The sequence below is a fragment of the Equus caballus genome, chromosome 2 (genome assembly GCF_041296265.1).
Source record: "Equus caballus isolate H_3958 breed thoroughbred chromosome 2, TB-T2T, whole genome shotgun sequence".
Classification (NCBI taxonomy): Eukaryota; Metazoa; Chordata; class Mammalia; order Perissodactyla; family Equidae; genus Equus; species Equus caballus.
In genome coordinates, this window is record NC_091685.1 from 21,857,583 (window position 1) to 21,879,794 (window position 22,212).

At 33.5% G+C, this 22,212-nt stretch overlaps 1 protein-coding gene across 19 annotated transcripts in view; it reads right to left on the reverse strand.

The window, feature by feature from the left end:
* Positions 1-22,212, reverse strand: part of ZMYM4 (zinc finger MYM-type containing 4) — a 168,067-nt gene that overhangs the window by 25,315 nt on the left and 120,540 nt on the right. For all 19 annotated transcript variants that reach the window (XM_070260445.1, XM_070260455.1, XM_005607212.4 and 16 more), the window contains 16 exons: positions 19,438-19,612; positions 19,118-19,330; positions 16,423-16,573; positions 15,808-15,923; positions 15,104-15,379; positions 14,780-14,930; positions 13,792-13,964; positions 13,079-13,229; positions 12,403-12,543; positions 12,029-12,066; positions 10,982-11,126; positions 8,668-8,786; positions 7,578-7,749; positions 5,352-5,405; positions 4,792-4,971; positions 4,305-4,399 (listed from right to left, as the gene is read on the reverse strand). In XM_070260445.1, coding sequence (XP_070116546.1) covers positions 4,305-4,399; positions 4,792-4,971; positions 5,352-5,405; positions 7,578-7,749; positions 8,668-8,786; positions 10,982-11,126; positions 12,029-12,066; positions 12,403-12,543; positions 13,079-13,229; positions 13,792-13,964; positions 14,780-14,930; positions 15,104-15,379; positions 15,808-15,923; positions 16,423-16,573; positions 19,118-19,330; positions 19,438-19,612 — 2,350 coding nt within the window. The remainder of the gene's footprint in view (positions 1-4,304; positions 4,400-4,791; positions 4,972-5,351; positions 5,406-7,577; positions 7,750-8,667; positions 8,787-10,981; positions 11,127-12,028; positions 12,067-12,402; positions 12,544-13,078; positions 13,230-13,791; positions 13,965-14,779; positions 14,931-15,103; positions 15,380-15,807; positions 15,924-16,422; positions 16,574-19,117; positions 19,331-19,437; positions 19,613-22,212) is intronic.

Consider the following 22,212-nt stretch of genomic DNA (forward strand, 5'->3'; position numbering starts at 1 on the left):
ATTATCTAATCCAATCTATATGAGAAAAGAAAAAAGAGAAAGTTGAAATGTAGAAGATCATACTGTAATAATCACTAACATTTAAGTACTTACTATGTTCCCGAGACTGGACCCACACAATGAGGTATGAATAACCGTTATTACCATTTAGGTCTATTTAATGGAATACACATGAATAGATCATATTCTGGGCTATGAAACAAACCTCAATAAATTCTCTTAACTACAACAGAATTAACTAGAAACCAACAATGGAAAGTTGGTAAGAAAATCTTCAAAAACTGGAAATTAAACAACACATTTATAAATACCCCAGGGGTCAAAGAACAAACTACGAATGAAGTTAGAAAATATTTTGAACTTAAGAGAAAATTATGAAAATTCTGTAACAGTGGTAAAGCAGTGCTTATAGGGACATTTATAGTATTAAAATGCTTCTATGAGAAATGAAAAAAGTCTAAAATCAATAATCTAAGCCTCTATCATTTTTTTTTAAAGATTTTATTTTTCCTTTTTCTCCCCAAAGCCCCCTGGTACATAGCTTTGTATTTTTAGTTGTGGGTCCTTCTAGTTGTGGCATGTGGGATGCCGCCTCAGCATGGCTTGATGAACGGTGCCATGTCCGCGCCCAGGATCCAAACTGGCAAAACCCTGGGCCACCGAAGCGGAGTGCTCAAACTTAACCACTCTGCCACAGGGCCGGCCCCTAAGCCTCTATCTTAAGAAACTAGAAAAAGAAGACCATATTAGAACCCAAAACAAGGAAAATGAAGGAAATAATAAAAATAAAAGCAAAAAATCAATTAAAAAAGAAAAATCAATAAAACTAAAAGCTGATTCTTTTAGAACATTAAAAAAATCAATAAATTTCTAGCTAGAATGATCAAAAACAAGAGAGAAGACACAAATTACCAATACCTGATCCTACAGACATTAAAAGGATAATAAGAGGATATTTGCACATCATTATGCCAATAAACTCGACAATTACATGAAATGGACATGTTTCTTGAAAGACACAAATTAATAAAGCTTGCCCTAGAAGAAACAGATAACCTAAATAGCCAGAGAATTGGAATTCATAGTTTAAAACCTTCCCACAAAAAAATTCCAGACTGAGATGGCTTCACTGTTGAATTCTACCCAACAGTCAAAGTAATTATATAAATTATATTTCAGAAAATAGGAGAAAACACTAACTCACTTTACGATATTAACATTGCCCTGATAGCAAAGCTAGATAAAGTCATTATAAGACAACTACAGACCAATATCCCTCTTAAACAGAGATACTTTAAACCTTAACAAAATATTAGCAAATTCAATCTAGCAATATATCAAAGAATAAATACATCATAAGAAAGTAGGGTTCATCTCATGAATGCAAGGCTGGTTTATCATTTAAAAAATTAACGTGTTTCACCATTTTAACAGACTCAAAAAAGAAAAAACTAGATGATCATCTCAACAGATGCAAGAGACTACCTTACAAAGTTCAACACGCAATCACGATAAAAACTCTCAGCAAATTAGAAACAGAAGAGAAATTCCTGCACCTGATAGAGGCCATCCACGAGAAACCTACAGGTAACTTCATACTTAATGTTGCAAGACTGAACACTTCCCTAAGACTGGGAACATGCAGGAAGGTATGCTCTCACCACTAAGATTCAATGTTGTACTGAAGACCCTAGCTAGTGCAATAAATCAAGAAAAAGAAAGAAAATGCATTAAGATGGGAAAGGAAAAAGTAAAACTGTCTTTATTCACAGATAATATGATTGTCTAGGTAGAAAATCTTAAGCATTTTAGTTGAGTGAAATCACAGTATATAAAGTCAACATACAAAAACCATCTCTATTTCTATATGCCACAGGAACACTAGAAAATGAAATTTAAAAATAGTACTATTCACAACAGGATCAAAAAAATTTTTAAATACTTATTAGATAAATACTTGTACAATGAAACATACAAAAAATTGTTGAGAGAAATTAAAGATGATCTAAATAAAGGAGAAAGATACCATCTTCACAGATGGGACAGCTCCTAATTGCTAAGATGTCAATTCTCTGCAAATTGATCTATAGATTCAGAACAGCCCCAATCATAATTCCAGTGAGCTTTGTTACAGAAATTGACAAGGTGATTCTAAAATTTACATGGAAATGCAAATGACGATTTTGAAAATGAAGAACAAAGTTGGAAGACTTACACTCCTGACTTCAAAACTCATTGTAAAGCTACAATAATCAAGATAGTTGGTACTGGTATAAAAACACAAACATAAATCAACATAACAGTATAGTTTCAGGATTGACTGACATATATATGGTCAGTTGACTTTTAACAGAAATGCCAACGTAATTCAAGGGGGAAAGGACAGTCTTTTCCAAGAGTGGTACTGGAACAACCGGATATCCATACACAAACCGGATATCCATATACTTGATGCTTGCCTCCACTCATACATAAAAATTATCTCAAAATGCAACACAGACAAATATAACAGCTAAAACTATAAAACTAGAAGAAAACATAAGAGAATATCTTAGTTACCATCAGTTAAGTAAAGATTTTTAGAGGGGATACTAAAAAGTATAAAAGAGTAAAAATAAAGTGGACTTCCTCAAAATTAAAATTCACCATTAAGAAAAAAAAAAAGGAAGTAACAGAATAGGAGCAAAAGTTACATTTGACAAAAGAATTACCTCCATAGTAAAGAACACTTATAACTCAGTAAGATGACAACGAATCCAATAAAAAACTATGCAATAGTTTTGAAAAGACACTTTACCAAAGAAGATCCACGAACGGCAAATATGCATATGAAAAGATGCCCAACATCGGGGCCGGCCAGCGGTGTAGGAGTTAAGTTCACGTGCTCTGCTTCAACAGCCTGGGGTTCACCAGTTTTGTTCCTCGGTGCAGACCTAGGCACTGCTTATCATGCCATGCTGTGGCAGGCTTCCCACATAAAACAGAGGAAGATGAGCAGGGATGATAGCTCAGGGCCAGTCTTACTCAGTAAAAAAAGGAGGATTGGCAGTGGATGTTAGCTCAGTACTAATCTTCCTTTAAAAAAAAAACCCAAAGAAAAACCATGCCCAATGTCATTAGTCATTAGGAAAATGCAAATTAAAACCATGATGAGATACCACCATACATTCAGTAGAATGGCTAAAATTAAAAATCAACAATACCAAGTGTTAGCAAAGTTATGGAGCAGATGGAACTCGCACATTGCTGGTAGGAATCAAAATGGTACTTCCACTTTGGAAAACAGTTTGGCATCTTTCTTACAAAATTAACAATATACATACTATAAGATCTAGCAACTCCTCCTGGATACTTTTCCTCAAATGAAAACATACATTCACACAGAGATTTATACTAGAATGTTCATAGCAGCTTTATTCAAAATAGCCCAAAACTGGAAACCCCAAATTTCCATCAATTGTTAAACAGTTAAACTGTGGTTTGTCCATACAACGGAATGCTACTGGGAAATATAAAGGAATGAATTACTGATAGATGAAATACCATGGATGAATCTCAAAAACATGGTAAGCGAAAAGAGCAGACACAGAAGACTACAAATCATGAGATTCCATTTATATGATGTTCTAGAAAAGGCAAAGCAGTATCATTTTGCATCAATCTGCAAAGCAGATCGGCGGTCATCGGGAGCTGGAGATGAAGACTAACTGCAAAAGATCACAAGGGAAATTTCCAAGACAGCGGAAGCATTATGATTGTGGTGGTGGTTACACACTGAATGCATTTGTCAAAGCCCATCAAATTGTACACTTAAAATTTACGAATTTTTAAATGTAATTATAACTCAACAGAGCTAATTAAAAAATAAGGCTTTTATTCTTTTAATTTTTGGTATGGGAAAGCCCTGTCAACATGAAAAATGGTCCATGTGAACTTCACTATTATACTACACCATACAAAATAGTGAACCTCATTATAATACATTAAAAAAGCTAAATTTAGAGAACTTAAAAAAAAGACAGAAGTCTATAACAAGGATTATAAAAAGCTTTTTAAAGTAAACAAAACAAAAAAAACCCTCAACTACAGAAATAAAAATAAAAGTCCCGCTAAGAGAAATGTAAAATAAAAGATACAGTTACTGACTTCAAGAAACAAAAATAAAAGCACAAAAATACAAGGTTGTAAAACAATGTATGGAATTCCTTGACCCTGGCTGTTACAGTGTTTTATAAACAGGAGGACTAATAAACACATATAGAATGAAGGAAAGAAAATACTAGAAAAATTAAGCTACTGCTTACTCTTCGTCTGGGTTGGGGGAAGCCGTCTCTGTGTCGTCGTCTTGTCCGGGAACGAGCCTGGATTCCCTGTCCTTTATTCAGTGGGTCGAAGGATTCTACAATAATCAGCAGAAGGCATAACATGAGGAAAATAACTCTCAGACTTAAAGACTTAGACTGTGGGAGGAAATATCAGGTAATCATCGCTATATTCATTATTTTGTGATAAAATAAGAATTTTACTTGTACACTTAAGAGAAACACAGGATACAGCACTTAAATAAACATTAACAATCAAGAAAACCATGGTTACTGTGGGAAAGGTAAAAAACAAAACAAATTAACCATTTATAAGAACAATATGGTACAAATTAACACCTTTAAAGGCAAGGACCATTTGAGACCTAGATTATTATCACACATTATAACTGCTTCACAATGTCATTTTAGAGTTGTACCAATGTTTTAAAATAAAAGATTTTCAGTGGACAGGTTACTCTGCACAAACCTGATGGGAAATCCGCTTCCAGATCTTGTTCAGTTTCCCCTTTGGAGAACTGCTTCAATTCTGAATCAGCCTCTTGCACTGCATTTGACTTTAGGGCATAATGATTCAACTCTTCCTCCCAGCTATGTGGAGTAGATACAGCCTCTGATTCAAGATCTCCACTGTATGTACTTCCTTGGTCTGAAATATATAGAAAACAAGCAAGCCCTCAAAATAAGATAGACTCTTGACATGTTCAGAAACCCTCCTGAACCCCTCAATACCAAAACTGAGATATGGTTGCTGAACAATTACCTAGGTACACTCAAGAATGAAGTGACTTGTTCACCACCTTCACAGAACTGGATTCATGTTCTTGGCACACACCTTAAAGTATCATCACACTTAATCCTCAAAACCAGTATCTGAGGTATTTTTCCTTATTCTCATTACAAATCAGCACACAATCAGAGACATCTGATGCCCCCTACAAATAGCTAAAATTGCAAATACTTTATGAGTTTGTATTACTAACAGAGGACAGTACTTCTAAGAGCCAAAATATATTTACAATTACAAACCTTTCTCAAATATCTTGGTGTCTAGAAAGAGTTCCTGTTCAGAAGTTTGGGATCCTAAAGAAAAAGAAAAGCACATAATAAAACAACTCGTATGTACAGTCATGCATCACTTAATGACAGGGATCTGTTCTGAGAAATGTGTCGTTAGGTGATTTCACCATTGTGCAAACATCCTAGGGTGTACATGTACAAACCTAGATGGTATAGCCTACTACACAGGTAGGCTACACGGTGCAATCTTAAGGGACCACCTTTGCATATGTGGTCCATTACTGACTGAAACGTTGTTACGTGGTGCAGGACTGTGCACACAAAGCAAACTGCATCTCAAATGAAATGACTGCACTATATACATGAATCATTCCAAGGAACTCTAAGGACACAGCCTTCATATGCAGAAAGAATGATTCACTAATAAAATCAGACATTAGTGGTAAATGCAGTTAAAAAAAATTATGACTGATAACAGTGGTTACACTTCTGGATAGCAGGATAAAAGAAATCACGGCAAGACAGACATTTATTTTGGATTTTAAACTCTCGTGCTATCAGAAATAACTGTCTTTTTTACCATGGTATGTACATATACACATACTATATTTATTCACAGACTGATAAATCTGCTTTAAATTGCTTTTTTCCCTCTAAAATATATCCTTTACCATTGCATTAGAAAGCCAGTAGACTTATAAGTTACATGAGCAATGAGCACATGAAACTAAACAGCAGACAGTTCTATCAATTACAGACTACTTTAAAAGTAAGAAGCTTAAGGATTCAAAGTATTAAAAAAAAAAAACCAAGTTTTTTAAAAAAGTAACTGGAAAATTGCTTCTTTTCCCTGCAATCAAAGATCAATTAGCCAGATCCCTTCAGTTGGAATTAATTTGTCTCCCCTATATGTTTCTAAACCATTTGATTTTACTTACACTATAGTGATTAAATATCTGTCTTGAAGCTTAGTTTTCAAAGTTCTTCTGTCTGACTCAATTATAGGCTAAGGCAAAGTCACAATATTTGTACAGAGAAAGCACTTGATAAATGTTAACTATTAATGTGAATGAAGAAGCCAACTTAAAATGAGGTTTATTGTCAGGAATTGCTTAAACTTCCAAACTCAGCATCAGAAGCTAGAAAATCAAGCACAGGACCAATATTCTAAGATACTGAAATCTACATATAAATGAGTCAGAATTATGAGATTATACACTAAAGAGTAAAATGAGACTAAAAACATCAGGATAATAACTAATAAGCTTTTTACCCATCTCTCAGAATATGTATAATTTAAAAGCTTACTGGCAACACAACAGAAAAGTTCATAGTACTTTTTCCAAATGCTACAGTGTGTGGAAAATCATCCAGCATTTATCGTGCAAAATCAAAACCCAGTGGCTAGCTTTACACAAACCATCACTGAAAAAAAGAAAAAATTGTCAAGAAAGAATTCTTTCTTGGCTTGTGAAAGAATTCTTTTTTGGCTTGTCAGTGATACACAGAAAGGCCTTTGTAAAAATTCACCTATGTATTTCAACTATCTCAAACATCTTCTCTCTCTCTTCTCATGGTTATGTCTGGTTAATATCATTTGCTTTGGAGTCAGACCTGGATTCACCTTCTGGTTCCATCACTTCCTGATTGCATAATCAGGGCAAATATGATATACTATCTTCCGAATGAATAATCTGAAGTAAACAGTACCCCTCACATGGGGTTGTTGTGAAGATTAAATAAGGTGATGCTATAGTGCATTTAGGACAATGCCTAGAGTATGGTAAGCACACAAATGTTAACTATTGTTATTATCATTACTCTCTACTCATAGAATGGGATTTATCTATCAGTCATTTTGAGCCAAATGTTTTCCATCTTAAGGTTCTATTTACATTCTACAAACATGCTGGTTATTATATAATAGGAATTCTTATCTGGGGACCATGGCTTTGAATATTGGGATAAAATCAGAAAATGATCATGAAACATGAATTTATAGGTTATTTTTCTGGAACCAATAAGAACTAAAAACTGTACTGAATATTGAGACTTATTTGCCTTGATAAAAAAGACAGAGCTTTCAGAGATATCAACAAGTTTAACGAATCCATAGACCTGGTATTTAAACACAAATAAAAGAAATACCTTGACTGCCCAATAGTTAAAATGACTTGAGTTACCTGAAAATCTGTGGGTGTGTTTTTTCTTTCTTTACTTTAAAATTATACCAACCTCCCTGGGACAGAGTCCTCTCCTTCTCTTCGTCTTCTGCCATCATTTCCGCCATCTCAAGGAGATCAGCTTCGAATGGATGGGAGGGCAGCTTTTCCTTAATGTCTTCAATACTCTCGGTGACTTTATCTTTGTTATCCATTGAGGATGGAATAAGCATAGGGACAGGCATCTGGAAGACCAAGGACAGACTGAAGAGTTTCTTAGGCAACAGGTTCGTCATCAAATCCATTATTTGTGAGATGATTTAAGTACTAAAATAAAAATTCAAGCTATTTCTATTGCTGATGACTAAAACAGTCTTGCTAGTTTGCTTTTATAAGACTACAGCCATTTAAATAAAAATACAATAAAAGCTTTTCTGGACATTCAACAAATTTTGTCTCTGACTTCTCTAAAAGAATAATTATCTAACACATTTTTGCTTTGTTTTTGATTATATTTCTTGCTTAACATTTTCACACAACTGTTTCCCTTAAGAATTCAGTACCAAGGAAAAATATGCTTCCAATAAAAAATGAACACATTTTTCTTTAATAAAAAGTAAGAATCATGTAAATCATAGTATTCATCTTTTCATCTGTGCCAGAATCTAGGATTATAACATACACATAGTTTCTGATCTTTTTCTATTTGAGTGGTTGCATAGTGTACAAAACATAAAAAAGCTACACCAGGGTCAGCCCCAGTGGCCTAGTGGTTAAGTTTGGTGCTCCGTGGCCTGTGTTTGGTTCATGGGTGCAGACCTACACCACTCATCTGTTAGTGGCCATGCTGTGGTGGTGGCTCACACACACACAAAAAAAATAAAAAGGAAAAAAAGAGGAAGACTGGCAATGGATGCTAGCTCAGGGCAAATCTTCCTGAGGGGGAAAAAACCCAACTACATCATAGCTTTCTCTGAGAAGGCAGGGTACAAATAATGCCAGTCCTTTGTATGTGCCATATTAAGTAATACAGTAATATGGTAATAGCCAACCAGAGTCAGGTATATTTTACCAACAAGTGGAAAGTATTTTTATGGAGCTGTAAAACTTTAATTGAGGAAAATGTATACTAAATTAGTCTTAATCTCTAAATGATTACTCACTGGAACTGGAACTCCAAATGGGACTGGCGTATACTGAGTATAAAGATGAAGAGGTATGGGCACAAACACTGGTACGGGAACTGGCACCACAATGATCTGGGGCTGACTTGGAGTGTCTTCTAATGAAAAAAAAGTCACAAAAAAACAGAGGGTTAAAAACACTTTAACAAAAAATTTTTAAAAAGCATATACAGATTCGCAGGTCAAAAGAAGTGTAATCGATGACACAAGGAGTTCACAGAAAAGAGAAATAACTGAAGTAGCAAAGAAAGGCTTGAGTTTAGCACTAACAAAAAGTGGGCAACACAGTAATTGTCAATGATAAGATAAAACGAATGAAGGATAGAATCTGGACAGATGAATGGAAAGGACTGAACAGTGACCTTAGAAGAGGGGTATGGAAAACTGTTAACATTAGTAAGTAAGGTATGTTCAAGAGGAGACTGAGTAGGTAGAAGGGCCATTTTTGTGAGGCTATAATGCACATTTTTAAATCACTTATTGCAGATAGTGGGGAGCTACTACAGACCTATTAGCACTGAGTAATGTGATGAGAATGGCATTAAAAAAGATTAATTTGGCTGTCCTCTTAGCATGGAACAAAAAGTATACAAAGTGTAAAAGTAAGAGGCAATTACAATATGTAGAGCTAAGATGATGAAGGCCTGAACTAGGGTGGTTATGATACCTACAAAAAAGAATAAATATATACACCAGACATTCTAAGATATTAAAAAGATGAATCAAAACTTGGAAACTAATTTAAATATGAGTAGGGAAAAAGTGAGAAGGATGGAAGATTCACTCAATTATTTAACAAGTACCTATAGAATCCTTTCTACATGTCGGAAAAATATGCTAGATAATTATAAAATCACTAATGAAGGAGAAAGGTAATGCTGGTGACAAGAAGGGAAAAGCTGACAATTTGACTAGGGTTAAAGGTAGGAAATAATATGGGATTTTACCATGGTGTTGTGGACATAAAAAAAAGTTATCTGATTAGAGATGTCTGATAACCAAGCTACATAATACTAAAGAAATCACTATTTATATAATTAAAACATAGGACTAAGTCATCTATAGCACTGTTATTCAATGTGGCCCATGGACCAGTAGCATTTATATTACCTGAGAGCTTGTAAGAAATATAAAGCTGCAGGCTCCACTAAATCAGAATCTACTTAATAAAATTCCCAAGTAATTCATATGCATGTTAATATTTGAGAAACATTGACCTAGCGGATAAGCTTCCAGATCTAGGAATCTAGGATTCCTTTCTAGTTTAAAAATTGTGAGACTTTTGGATGGCAGCATGAGGAGCTCCACAGACCCATTCCCTAGTGAAATAAGCAAAGCTGGTGAAAACTGTTAAAAACCTACCATTTAAACTCTTTGGAAACTGTCCTAAGGGCATACAGCAAATGTAGAAACATTTATTCAAGAAAATCTACTAAAAGACAGTAAGGACACTGTGAGTCTATGACATTTGATCCACCACCTGCTCCATAGCCCCTGCTCAGCCAGTTCAATTTGACAGAAGCTCCCCTCTGGGTGGGTGTGGCCAGGAGGAAGAGGCTCCTCTTCCTTCAGCTCCCAATCAAGGGTTACGATATCTCACACCAGCAGGATGAGGCCACCATCATTTCTCATCCCCTCCAACTCCAAGGTGAAGAGGTTAATTCTCTAGTGAGTGTAGCTGACAGGTTGGGGGCTCCCTTCCTCCACCCAGCTGCCACTCACAGGATAGAGGCCCTACTGCAGGAACTGCAGGCCGAGAATATTGGGGTCCCAGTCATCCTCACCCCTGATCACCTGTAGAGGAGAGATTCCACGCCAGGAGAGACAAGCTGAGAAGATCAGAGGCTAGCACGGTTGTCAGCATTAAAAGAAATAGCTCAGAGATTTTGCCTGGGGGAGAGGCAGTTCAAAAGAAAAGAAAGCCATGAGGCTCTCTCCAAAGGAACTGACTATTTGAAATAGTCTAGAAGATAACAGTTTCTCTTAATTAAAGCCCTGTCTATATTAATTCCAAAGTCTATGCTTACTCCATAATATTACACTGCCATTAATAAAGAAATTAAATGAAGTGCTCACAGTATGGTATTATCAATTAACTACCTTCTCTTTGCTTAACTCATTAAATCTCAGATGGTGAAAATACCTAACTCCCAGGGATGTTGTGAGACCTAGACTGGGCAATGTATATAAGCAACCAAACACATCACCTAGGAAATAGTAGACAGTTAACGTAAGCAGATCCCATATTCCATTTCCCTAAAAAAACTGAATGAAGAAAGCACAAGGAACATACCTGTCTGGCATTCTTTGTTTTGAGTGTGTGGTTTGCAAGAGGTGGCTTTAGTCTGCGTGATGGGTTTGCACAATAAAGCTTTATTCTTCAAAAGTCTTGGAGGCTGGGAAGGCGGAAGTTTCAGAGCATCTGTTTGTGTACTTGCCTAGTAAAGAAAAACAAAGAGGTTTTTAAAGCTTATCATTAATTACAAGAAGTATTATAATTTCACAAGAAATACTATATTGGAATTACATGCAAGACATAGAACATATTCAACTACATATGTAAGAAATACAATTTTCCCGACATGTCAATAGCAATAAAGGACTACTGTGATAACTATATATTGACTCTGAATCTATCTAATTACCAGTTCTGTTTACCAAGAAAAATGCTATTTCTATTGTAAGACACTGTTGGTCAATAACAATGTTGGCTGAGTTTAAAATGAGAACCGTAACTTCTCTACTGAGTTAGGTCTTAGAAGACTTAGTTTCAAGAAACTAGAAATAACTGAATCACTTAGGATCATTTAAGTAATTTGAAAAAACATGATGTGAAAGTTATTCTAGAGACCAGAAAACACTTTAGAAATGCCACTGTCCTAGTTATTAGTTTTTCTCATTATTTATTTTCTTCTTCTTTTAAGGGACAAAAGCAAAAAATACTGAGTAAAAACAAAAAGGAACGCTTATTCACAGCATAATCTGCATTGGGTGGGAAATAAACTACATTTTATAAATACGTTATTTATATGTTACAATCTGACTACATTACAAAATGCCCCAAAAACCTTTTATACCTGAATTCTGTACAATTTTTAAAAACCAACAACAACCTTCAGTAACTACATAGAGAGAGCAAGCACTCAGAAAAATGAAAGTACCTATAAGACTTACCTAAAAAAACAGAAAACCCTGTTCCTGAACAAAGATTAAATGAGCTCATGAAATTTATTTTATACAATAAAGAATAAAGGAGGGCAAATTAGCTTAGACATATTCATACTGCATAAAAATGGAAAATAAATACAGTGGCAATACCAATAAAAATAATAAAACTTACATCCCCAATGATTTTCGCTGTTACTGTTGGAACTGCACCTGATACAAATTAAAATATATATTTAGGATCTTACACAATTATTTAAACATTAGCATTAAAAGCTGATTATTGGACAATAAACACAAAGTCTTATAATAAAAACATGTATTATCTTAATTTAATTCACAGGAAGACTAGCATCTAAAGTATAACATGAGAAAAAGAGATCTGGAATTTATGAAAACACAGGTTAATGCCCCAGCAGCCCACAGTGAGCCACCACTCTGAATATGAACGTGTCAAACATGTAAAAATGATCACTGATGAAAAAAAGACAGAGAACCACTGTATTTAACCTCAAATGGCTAGATAAATGCTTTCAAATCAAGCCATACCTTGTAAGACACTGTTAGAATTCACTGTGGGCTGAGCAGCAGGAGCACTTGCTAATGATACTACATTAGCTATAACTGGAGTAGAATCTTTTCTTAGAGATGGGGGCCCTGCTGAAGCAGCTGGCACCATGGAAATACTTGCTGATTAAAATAAAAATAAGAAAACCTCATGTGATTTATATGTACATATATAGAAAACATCTCAGGGAGGTTAAACAACACTTTCAGGTCAGAGTAAATTCTGTTGGAGCAGAGTCACTTCAATATTAACTAGGTTTTTTCCTATTTTTTAATTAGTGAAACTTAAAAGTATTTTATGTACTTTCTCTTGCGTAACCATGCATGTGGTATACTTAAAAATCCTTCTGATTTAGATTCTATGTCCTTTGTTATAGTTTCAAATCCTTTTTTAAGGAAGTCAATTACAAAACATTAACTGCTATTATTTCCCATAAAGTTCTTACAGAGTTTACTTGATTCAATATGCCCAGAGAAAACTGAACTCATGTTTACAGGGCCTTAATCTAGAGTGTTAAACAAAAAGAGACTTAAATGTTAATGTCATTTGAATAGAACAATACTTATGGTTCATGAAATTGACAACTGTTTAAAGTTCGCAGTCTGCAGAACAGTAGTTAGTACCTGGCACTGATCAAAGACTCAAGTTTAATTTTACCTGCATTGTTTTGTGAAGGTGGGTCACACATACTTTGCTGATTACAGAACATCAAGATACAAAGCAGGTTACAGAAATGTTTCATTTCTCCTCGCCATTTCAAGGACTCACTGAGTTTACCCTGTCGCTTACAACCATCACATTTGGCCATCTGAAAAAGAAACAGAAGACAGTAAAGGAGTAAGAAACAAATTATCTGTGGTCTGACAGAATAAAAGCAGGACACACATAACAAGTAAGGATATTAACTTAGAATTTGGATAACAAAAAATGAAGGCTAACACTCCTAAAATGGTAAATGCTTATTTATCTATCAATAATTTTATACAAATATCACAAAAAAGTCACATTATAGAGACACCAATAAATAGTAATTAAAAAACATAGTGAAATGAAAATAAGATCTATCTCCCTCAAAGACTTCAGAAGACAAATTCATTTTAGTTAAATAAATGCATAAAATTAAAATTTTAAATATTTTAATGTCTTAAAGCTGATATGTCTTCTATAAGGAAATCAAAAACAAAAGGAATACAACTTCAGAGATATTAAAATTTTCTTAAGTCATGTATTAATACCAGAGGAGAACATAATACATTTAATATTTGAAAGTTTAAAATCATTAAATTGCCCTTTATACTACATGAAAGAATTAAAGAAGGGAATAGTGTACACCCTAACTTGAAAAACCCAGGATTGTGAATTATATTTACCTGATAGAACAGAACTGTATACTTTGACATGCATTCTTCACAACAGAACTCTTCCACCTTCCCCCCCAAATTATTCTGTACCAATTTGGGAGATGTCTGTAAACAATAACTGCACATTTTACAATGATTTCCCCAGCGTTTTGCCAAGTCATGTTTATAAAGCAATTTGCAACCTAAAAACATCAGGAAAGATAAGATTAACATCAGGGAAAAATATGAACTATCTACATCTTTAAATGCCCTATAACAAAGTTTTCACACTTGGGTCCTCACCAATTAGTAGATCAAGAGATCAATTTAGAGGATCAACACTACCATTTTCTTCTTTAAAACAAAATAATACAGGATAGAAAATATTACAGTGCATTAAATTTAGTAAAAGTCAGTTTTGTTTCATGAAACTTTTGTTTTATTCTAATACGTGATAATCTACTGGGTCACAATGTAAAACGTATTTCTTCTTTTGCATTGTGGTCAAAACTTTCAAAAGCCACTAGTTTAGGAGACTAATCTTGTACAGTTTAAGAATAAAACAAAACATTCTAAATATATAACATAGTTATATAAATAAAGAAGACAAGCTACCTTATATTAATTTGCATATTCAGATCATTTATATTCAGAACTGTAATGGCTGTATAAGACAATAATGAAAGTATAATCTTAGGATGCTACCAAAATTTAAAAATTCTCTTTAGAAATAAGTGCAAGAACTAAAAGATCCCTATCAAACTGATAACATTAAATGTTTTTCACATCATCACCATCTTCTGAAATACACTTTGAGGATCTTCTCCTTCATTTTAACATCTATATAATATGAAGGATTAGATCAGCAAAGAGTGAACCAAGTGTAAATGAAACAAAAAGGCTTTGGTGTTATACACAAAGGATAAAATAGATAAACTTACATAGTAACAGCTTAAATCATCAACTACTTTTAAAACAACTAACATGCTCAGTAGGTAAGATAATCTTCTGTCTTTACCTTCACTACAGAACGACTTGTCAGCACCTGAGAATCGCACAGTCTCCTTTACAATTTTCTCAATTTTACAATATTCACACATTGCCATTACATTATTTATTTTCTTATATTCATCAGAACAATTCTTGCCACAGAACTGAAACATTTTACCCTGCAAAGAAATGATCATTGAGTACTAATTAAACATTTGGTTTATCTTACGGAAATCCTTATCCTTCTTACTTCCAAAACAAATAGTGGAATTTTGAGAGATGAAAAGCCAGAAATAATATTACAGATAGACCAGTTTATACTCAAACTCTGTATCATGATCCTATACTTTACCTTATAGTCAAGAAGTTCTGGTTTTGTGGCAAAAAGACGGTTACAGTGCTGACACTTGAGTTTTACAACACTTCGTGCAAAGCCAACGTGCTGGGATTGGGCAGCAAGTCGCTGGAGCCCAGCTGCAGCAGAGCTACTGATGGAGGTGGGAGAAACAGCAGAGGAGTTACCTCCTCCTGCTGACACTGTTGAACCTGTGGGGATGCTTACAATTACTTGGCCCTGAGATAAGGGCACTACTGAAGAATTCATTCCTGCTGGTTTGTTGAACAAATTCTGAAAACAAACAAAAAGATCAATCTAATTATTTGTTCAAAGTAAGGACTGAGCACCTAAGTACGCCAAACACTTAAGACACATTTGTGAACAGGCAAAACTGCTGCCTTTGAGCAGCTTATAATTCAATGGGGGAAGTGTTATTTATATCCAAAAAAAAAAAATAATTTAACTAATAATCTTCTTTAAAAATAACACCCTCCCAATAGATAATCTAGGTAATAATCTAGGTAATAGTAGCACCATTTAATTTTACAGAAGGTAGTTAAGTGATATGCCTCCAAATACAGGAGGAGTTAAAGAATCCAAGTTTAATAGAACTGAGACAGAAATTTAACAATCTAGGCAGTAGCAAACACCTAATAAGTTTACATTACTATAGTAGGCAACTCACTGACTGGAGAAGAGGAAGATTCCTGAAGCCATACCTGGAAAGCTACCACACAACTGTAGCTGCAGAAGTTGCGTATACTTCCATCTGACATGGCTAGGTGATACTGAGGGATTGCTGAGGTTTTACAACTGTTACACTGAACTTGTACACCTTAGCAAATCAAAATAAAAACTAATGAGTAATATATACAAATGTGCATAAATATGAGAAAGTAAATAAGTATTATGCAATATATGAAAATTCAAGGGCCAGGTCAAGTTCCAGGAACTGAAACTAAACTCAATCACGTCACATATAGGCAAAAACTATCTTAACATTAACAATATTTCTTTTAATTTAAAGTAGTCACAGTCTAGCGTGAAACTACAAAATAAATAAACCTTGAAATAAGTCAGGTGTGGATAAAGAAAACATATTAAAGAAGCCATAAGGAATTCTTTTGGTAACAGGGAAATGCACAAATAGGAAGCAAGTAAATAAACATAAAATAAGCAAAGTAATAGGTGATATTTTACAAAACGGATCTGAAATGTTTTAAATTTGCCTTAAAAATCAACTAAATCTGAACAAAAATCTGTACTATAAAAACAAAGCAATAACCATAATTTTTTTCAACTTATATTTATGTAGTTTATGAAACCAGTATTACCTGCAGAAGTAACCATTTTAACTCTGTAAGCAGATAAGCAATTAACAGAACAGAAAAGCTCTGTCTTTCCCAAGCTATTGGTATTTTCAATCATTTCTGCTGAGGATCTCAATGATTTGCAAAGCGCACATGGTGTAATTTTGGCTGATTTCTATTAAGAAAATAAAATAACATTCATTTTTACCAAATTACAAGTAAAAGCATAATTCTTTGAAATGTTTATACTTAACACTGAAATATTTGAAATATTTTAAATTTGTGACTTTCAAACTTTTATGATTACAATCCTCAGTAAGAAATAAATTTTACAAAGTGACCCAGTACACACATAATTCTGAGGTTTTGTGTTTGTGTATTATACATGTATGTGTATAAAACTGAAAAAAGTTTCATAATACATATTATGATAACATGTGATGCACTTTGATATTTTCAATTCTATTCTATTTCATTAAAAAATGATGCTGGTCACAACCTAGCAATTAATTTTGGGATTTATTAATTGGTTGTAACTATAGTTTTAAAATACTATTTCAAAAAATTCCACAACAGGGAATTCATGCTTTTACAGTATCCTAAAAACTGGAAGAAGCTCCCCAAAAAAGGTGCTATATATAACAATAAAATGTGAACTCAAGGAAATTAATAAACTTATTAGAAAATCCCTTGTCAAATACTCTACAATAACAAAGCACACTGTAAGCAATAAAGTGGGAGCAAGCTCTGAATACCATAGGCATCCATATCTAAACAACCAAAGAGTCTGTTATCTTAAGTTCACACTCAATCAGGAATTCAGCAGCAAATAATGCTAAATACTATTAACATGTCATAGATTCAGGATAATTTATAAAGTATATCCAGCACCCATTAAGAGATTTTAAGATCTCTATTCCCTCTTCAAGGATAAATTGTTAGACTTGGTACTAAAACAGGTACATGCTAAAGTGAACACATTCCTGCATTTTGGAATGTCTTCTATATCTCCAAACCTATTTCTCCTTTCCTCATCCATCAAGACTGCAAACACAAACTTAATTTATAAGAATTAGGTCAAGAGTTATCTCTGTCAAGTTTTTGCTGACAGTTTCATCTTGCCCTATCATGTAGAACTGTGCCCCACTGTACCCCTTAATACTTCTACTACAGTATTTCTACTCAGTTATATGTCTATCTCCCCTAGGACACAGGTAGCCACTAGAAATAAGAATCATACATCTAATGTTTGTTGAATGAATTATACATGAGGAAGAAAAGAAAGTAGTAAAAATGACCATCTTCGATGGGCCAGGTTCTATACGAGGCGATTTCTCACTCTTCTTCATATAATCCTAAAAACAGCCCAGTGACATAGGCAGTATAATACCCATTTACAGATAAGAAAATGGACTCAGGGAGTTTGCTTTCCCCAATGTAAAATTCTATTTCAATAGAAAGTCTAGGAATCAAACCAATATCTATCTGCTTTATTTCTAAACCCAAATTCTTTCTCTATATCATAATACATATTAATACGTGAGAAATTTCATAGGTATTGGCCAAATTATAAATACATCTAAAATTAAGATATCTCAACCTATTTCTCCCTTTTGTGGAATATGAACCGTCTTTCAATGGACTCAACCCAAGTAACTTTTAGTACTTGATATAATGTCAGAAAAATAGTCTTTTGGATAAGGACAAAGCACATGAAAATACTGGGGTTTTTTTTCCTTATCAGAGCAAAAACATGGTGTTTCTAAAGGAAGGAATAAATAGTAAAGCTAAGCCCTTTTAACACGTTTGCATATTAACAAGAAATAAATGGAAACACTGTATAATGTTTAAAATCCCAAATTCATTGCAAAGTTTTAAGAACAATGTTTTTAAAATTTCCCAATTAACATTATTAAATTCACCAATTTTGCTAGACTGTATAAAAATTCACTATCCTAACATAAAGAATGATCAGCAAATGCACTAAACAGGACGGCATTGTAAAATTAAAAACGTAAAAAGTTCTTAATATTCCTTTGGGTTTATCAACTTTAAAATCTAATTTTTGATTAAAATTTACTAACAAAATTATAAACCTAGTACAAAAGTATAGAAGATATTTGTCACACAGAATTCAACTAATTCATCCTCTATAAATCTCACCAATTCACAAAATAACATATAACCCACATTTATTTTTTCTTATTTCATGAAGAAAAGAAAAAAACCTGTTAAGCAATTAGTGGTAAGATTTTTATTTTCTGAATTGCCATTTCAACCATATGGATCTGATTTCAAGAATACATACGCAACTTGGACCTTACCTTATCAAATAAAAAAGTATATATAGGCAAACCAAAATATATTTCAAAGATTAGAAGGCTATACACCAAAAGGATGGGATTGGGTATCTCTGGGAGATGCATTATTTTTCTTCTTTGTGCTTTTCTGTATTTTCAAAAACATGACTCATATTTGAAATAAAAAAGCCATACCCTAAAAACACATATTGCAAATGCATGAATAGAAATATACATTACTTACAAACCTCTCTAAGAGTTTTTTAATACGCATTTGACAAATACTATTTATATGTAAAAAATATTAAGCTAATAATAAGATCTTAATATTTTTGTGACATTTTCATAAATAATTTCTACCAAAAGTTTAGATCCTCCTGAAATGAACAAAGATATCAGGATTAAATATGGTCATGTACCTGCTTATATGCTGTGACACACGTTGAACTACAAAACTTCTTAGACTGTCCCTCTATCTGAAGCATGTGGCATTGTCCAGAGCCACTATAACAGTAACCCCCACAATTCTCACAACAGTTCATGGTGAGGTTGTTAGCAGAGCGAAACTTAGAGAAGCAGGCATCACTGCAAAGTTTATGTACCACATTCTGGTAATTAACTTCATGCCGAATCTAGAATTAAAAATAACAACATACAAAACAAGCAGAGATTATCAAAAGCTGTTCTTTAAGTACAAACATTAGACCCCTCCTCCCAATAAAGCAAAAAGATAACTTACAACAGCATTCTTCTGACACATGCTGCATTTGGTTGAAATGCTATTCGTATTTATGGTAACAACAGGTTTTCTTTTCAGTTCATACGTCGACAAACATGACTGACTGCAAAAATCTTTACTTGTGGTGGTATTTTCAAACTGGGCACTGATCACATCCTTTGGATTTAAAATGTCTCTAAAGATGATAACAAAGATAAAATAAGCCATGGTATATTCATTTTTTTCCTTTTCATGAGCTAAAATAATCAAATAAAACAGAGGCAATTGCATAGTAGGGAAAGGGCATTGATACTTAAGTCAGAAAACCCGGGTTTTCTTGGATAGTTGATAAACTGCTTTGATCCTTAAGTTCTGCTCTATAAAATGAACTAATACATGATTTACTTCATAAAACTGTTCTGAGAATTGGTATATTTCAATATTAAAAAGAAATATATCAAATTGTTATTATTCATTATCTCTAGTAGTTGGAATTATAGGAGATTTAATTTTCTTCTTTAGGCTCTTCTGTCTTTTCAAAATATTCTTTAAAAACACTATACTCAAAAATTTTAAAAACCACAGTCTTTTAAAAGTAAAAATACATTTCAAACTACACAATGTATATTCTAGCATGGCTATATAAAATCGAACATTTACCTAACTAATTTACTTTGTAAGCCTTAGTAGCAAAGGCAGTGAAGATTAAAACTCTTATGATTAAGGCTCCCTACCACTCCACGCCTTATCCCACCCCCAAATCAGTCTTCTTATATAGCCATTTATCAGAAAGTTTATGTGTAAACCACTTTAAAAATCAATTTTTAAAAATACCTCAATGAAAATTCCTAAACAGTGTCTCTCTCCCATGGGTACGCACTCACATAATAGTAAATAAACTGTGTTATATTCATTCCTGCATCTTAACCAGATTATACCACTAGAGTACTTTTTAGAAACAATTACAAATATCTCCGCTTCAATAAAAGATAATGGGAATCATCCCAAGGAACACTTGATATTGTACTATGCTGTAATACATAACTCCTTACCTCATCTTTTATACTTAGTAGCTGCAGACTGCTCTACTTTCTGCATTTTTTTTGCCTTTACAGTTTTTTTTTTAGGTTTTAATGTATTTCATTTATATAGGTATTTATTGAACAGTCATATTGAGCCAGGCACTAGCTAAACCCTGTGTCAAGGCACAGTACAAACATGCACTCAAGGAGCTCACAGTATGTTGGGACAAATAGAAAAATGATATATAAAGTACCGTAACAGAAGCATTCTTAAAATATAAAAGTATAATAATTTTGACATAGATATGTATAATGTACCATAGAAAGAGAAATGAAGAAACAATTAACTGAGACAATACGTGACATGAAAGGCTACCCAAAAGAAGGTGACACTTTAGCTGGACCTTAAGTAGGAGTTTTCTAGAAGGTTAAGGAGATAAGGGATGGGCAGCAGCATGGATCAAGGCAACGGAAGTATAAACGTAGGTATTTCTCACTGTTCTCAGTATGTTTAGTGTCCAATTACATCTTATTGTAGTAGATTATATTTTATGCCAGAATGAGGAGTAATCTCACTCCAGATAGTAAAAATTCAGAAATGGTACAGACAATTCTTAAACAGTTACATCTTTGAGTGCCATTACATCAAGAAATCTGATCTTTCTAACAGTATTAACAAATTACCCTCCAAATTACCTCTTTTATGTAGGATTTGAAATAGATTTTTAAAAACATATTGTTAGATCCCTATTACTAAGGAAACCTAAAAATTAAACAATGATTAGTCAAAATAAATTAAGAGTTTAGATTAAATTCAAGATGCTAAGAGATATGGTTAATAAAAGATTAAGAAAAACAGAACTGTTACTCTGAACAGCTAATGAGATTCTTTCAACCTAAGCAATCCTGCTATATTTCTACTGGTCTATAAAAATAGCAGTAGCTGTTTGGAAAAAAACCTTTTCTATCTCCATCTACTAAAATTAAATTGAAATTTTTCTTATAGGGATTGACTTACAAATTAAACCTGTTTGACTACATGGACTATCTGGGGGTGAAAAGATGCATGTGCCAAAATTAACCAGCTATGTGATACTGAGGAAATCTCTTAACTTCTTTGAATCTAATTTCCCTACAAATTCAACAATTTTATAATCAGATAAACGAGACTATCCCAAACTCTTGTAATGACTGTGTAAGTAAGGAAAAAAAAAGGAAGGAAAGGTAAAACAGTGAAAGGGAGATGAAAGAGTAGTTCAAAAACTGAAATGGAGCACAAGGAAAACAAGACTGATCAATGAGAGAAAAAGGTATTGGATAAAATGAGAAAAGGGGAAAAGTAAGACAGAAAATGAAGAAGAAAAAGCTGAGGCAATAGGCAAGTAAGCAGCACCTGAGAGAAGGACAGAAAGGGGTGAATGGAAAAGAACAAGGGATAAGATAAGGGTAACAGAGTAAGTGAAAAAAGAGGTAGAAGAGTTAAGAGTCAAGGAATGACAGGTTGAAAAAATGGAAAATTTATGAAGACAAAGCATAGTAAAAGAAGAAAATGTAATCTTAAAGAATAATTGAATTACATACAATCAAGACAGAGAAAAGATCTGACACACAGGTGAAAATGATCTATCTCCAGACAACGCTAGGCAAACTCTAGAGACCAAAGGCATATAATAAATTTAGATGAAAAGAACAACATGTATGGACAAGAATTTAAAAACACAGAAAGAGGGCACACATCTTAAAACTTCTTTGAGTTTTGTACAGTCATTTTGAA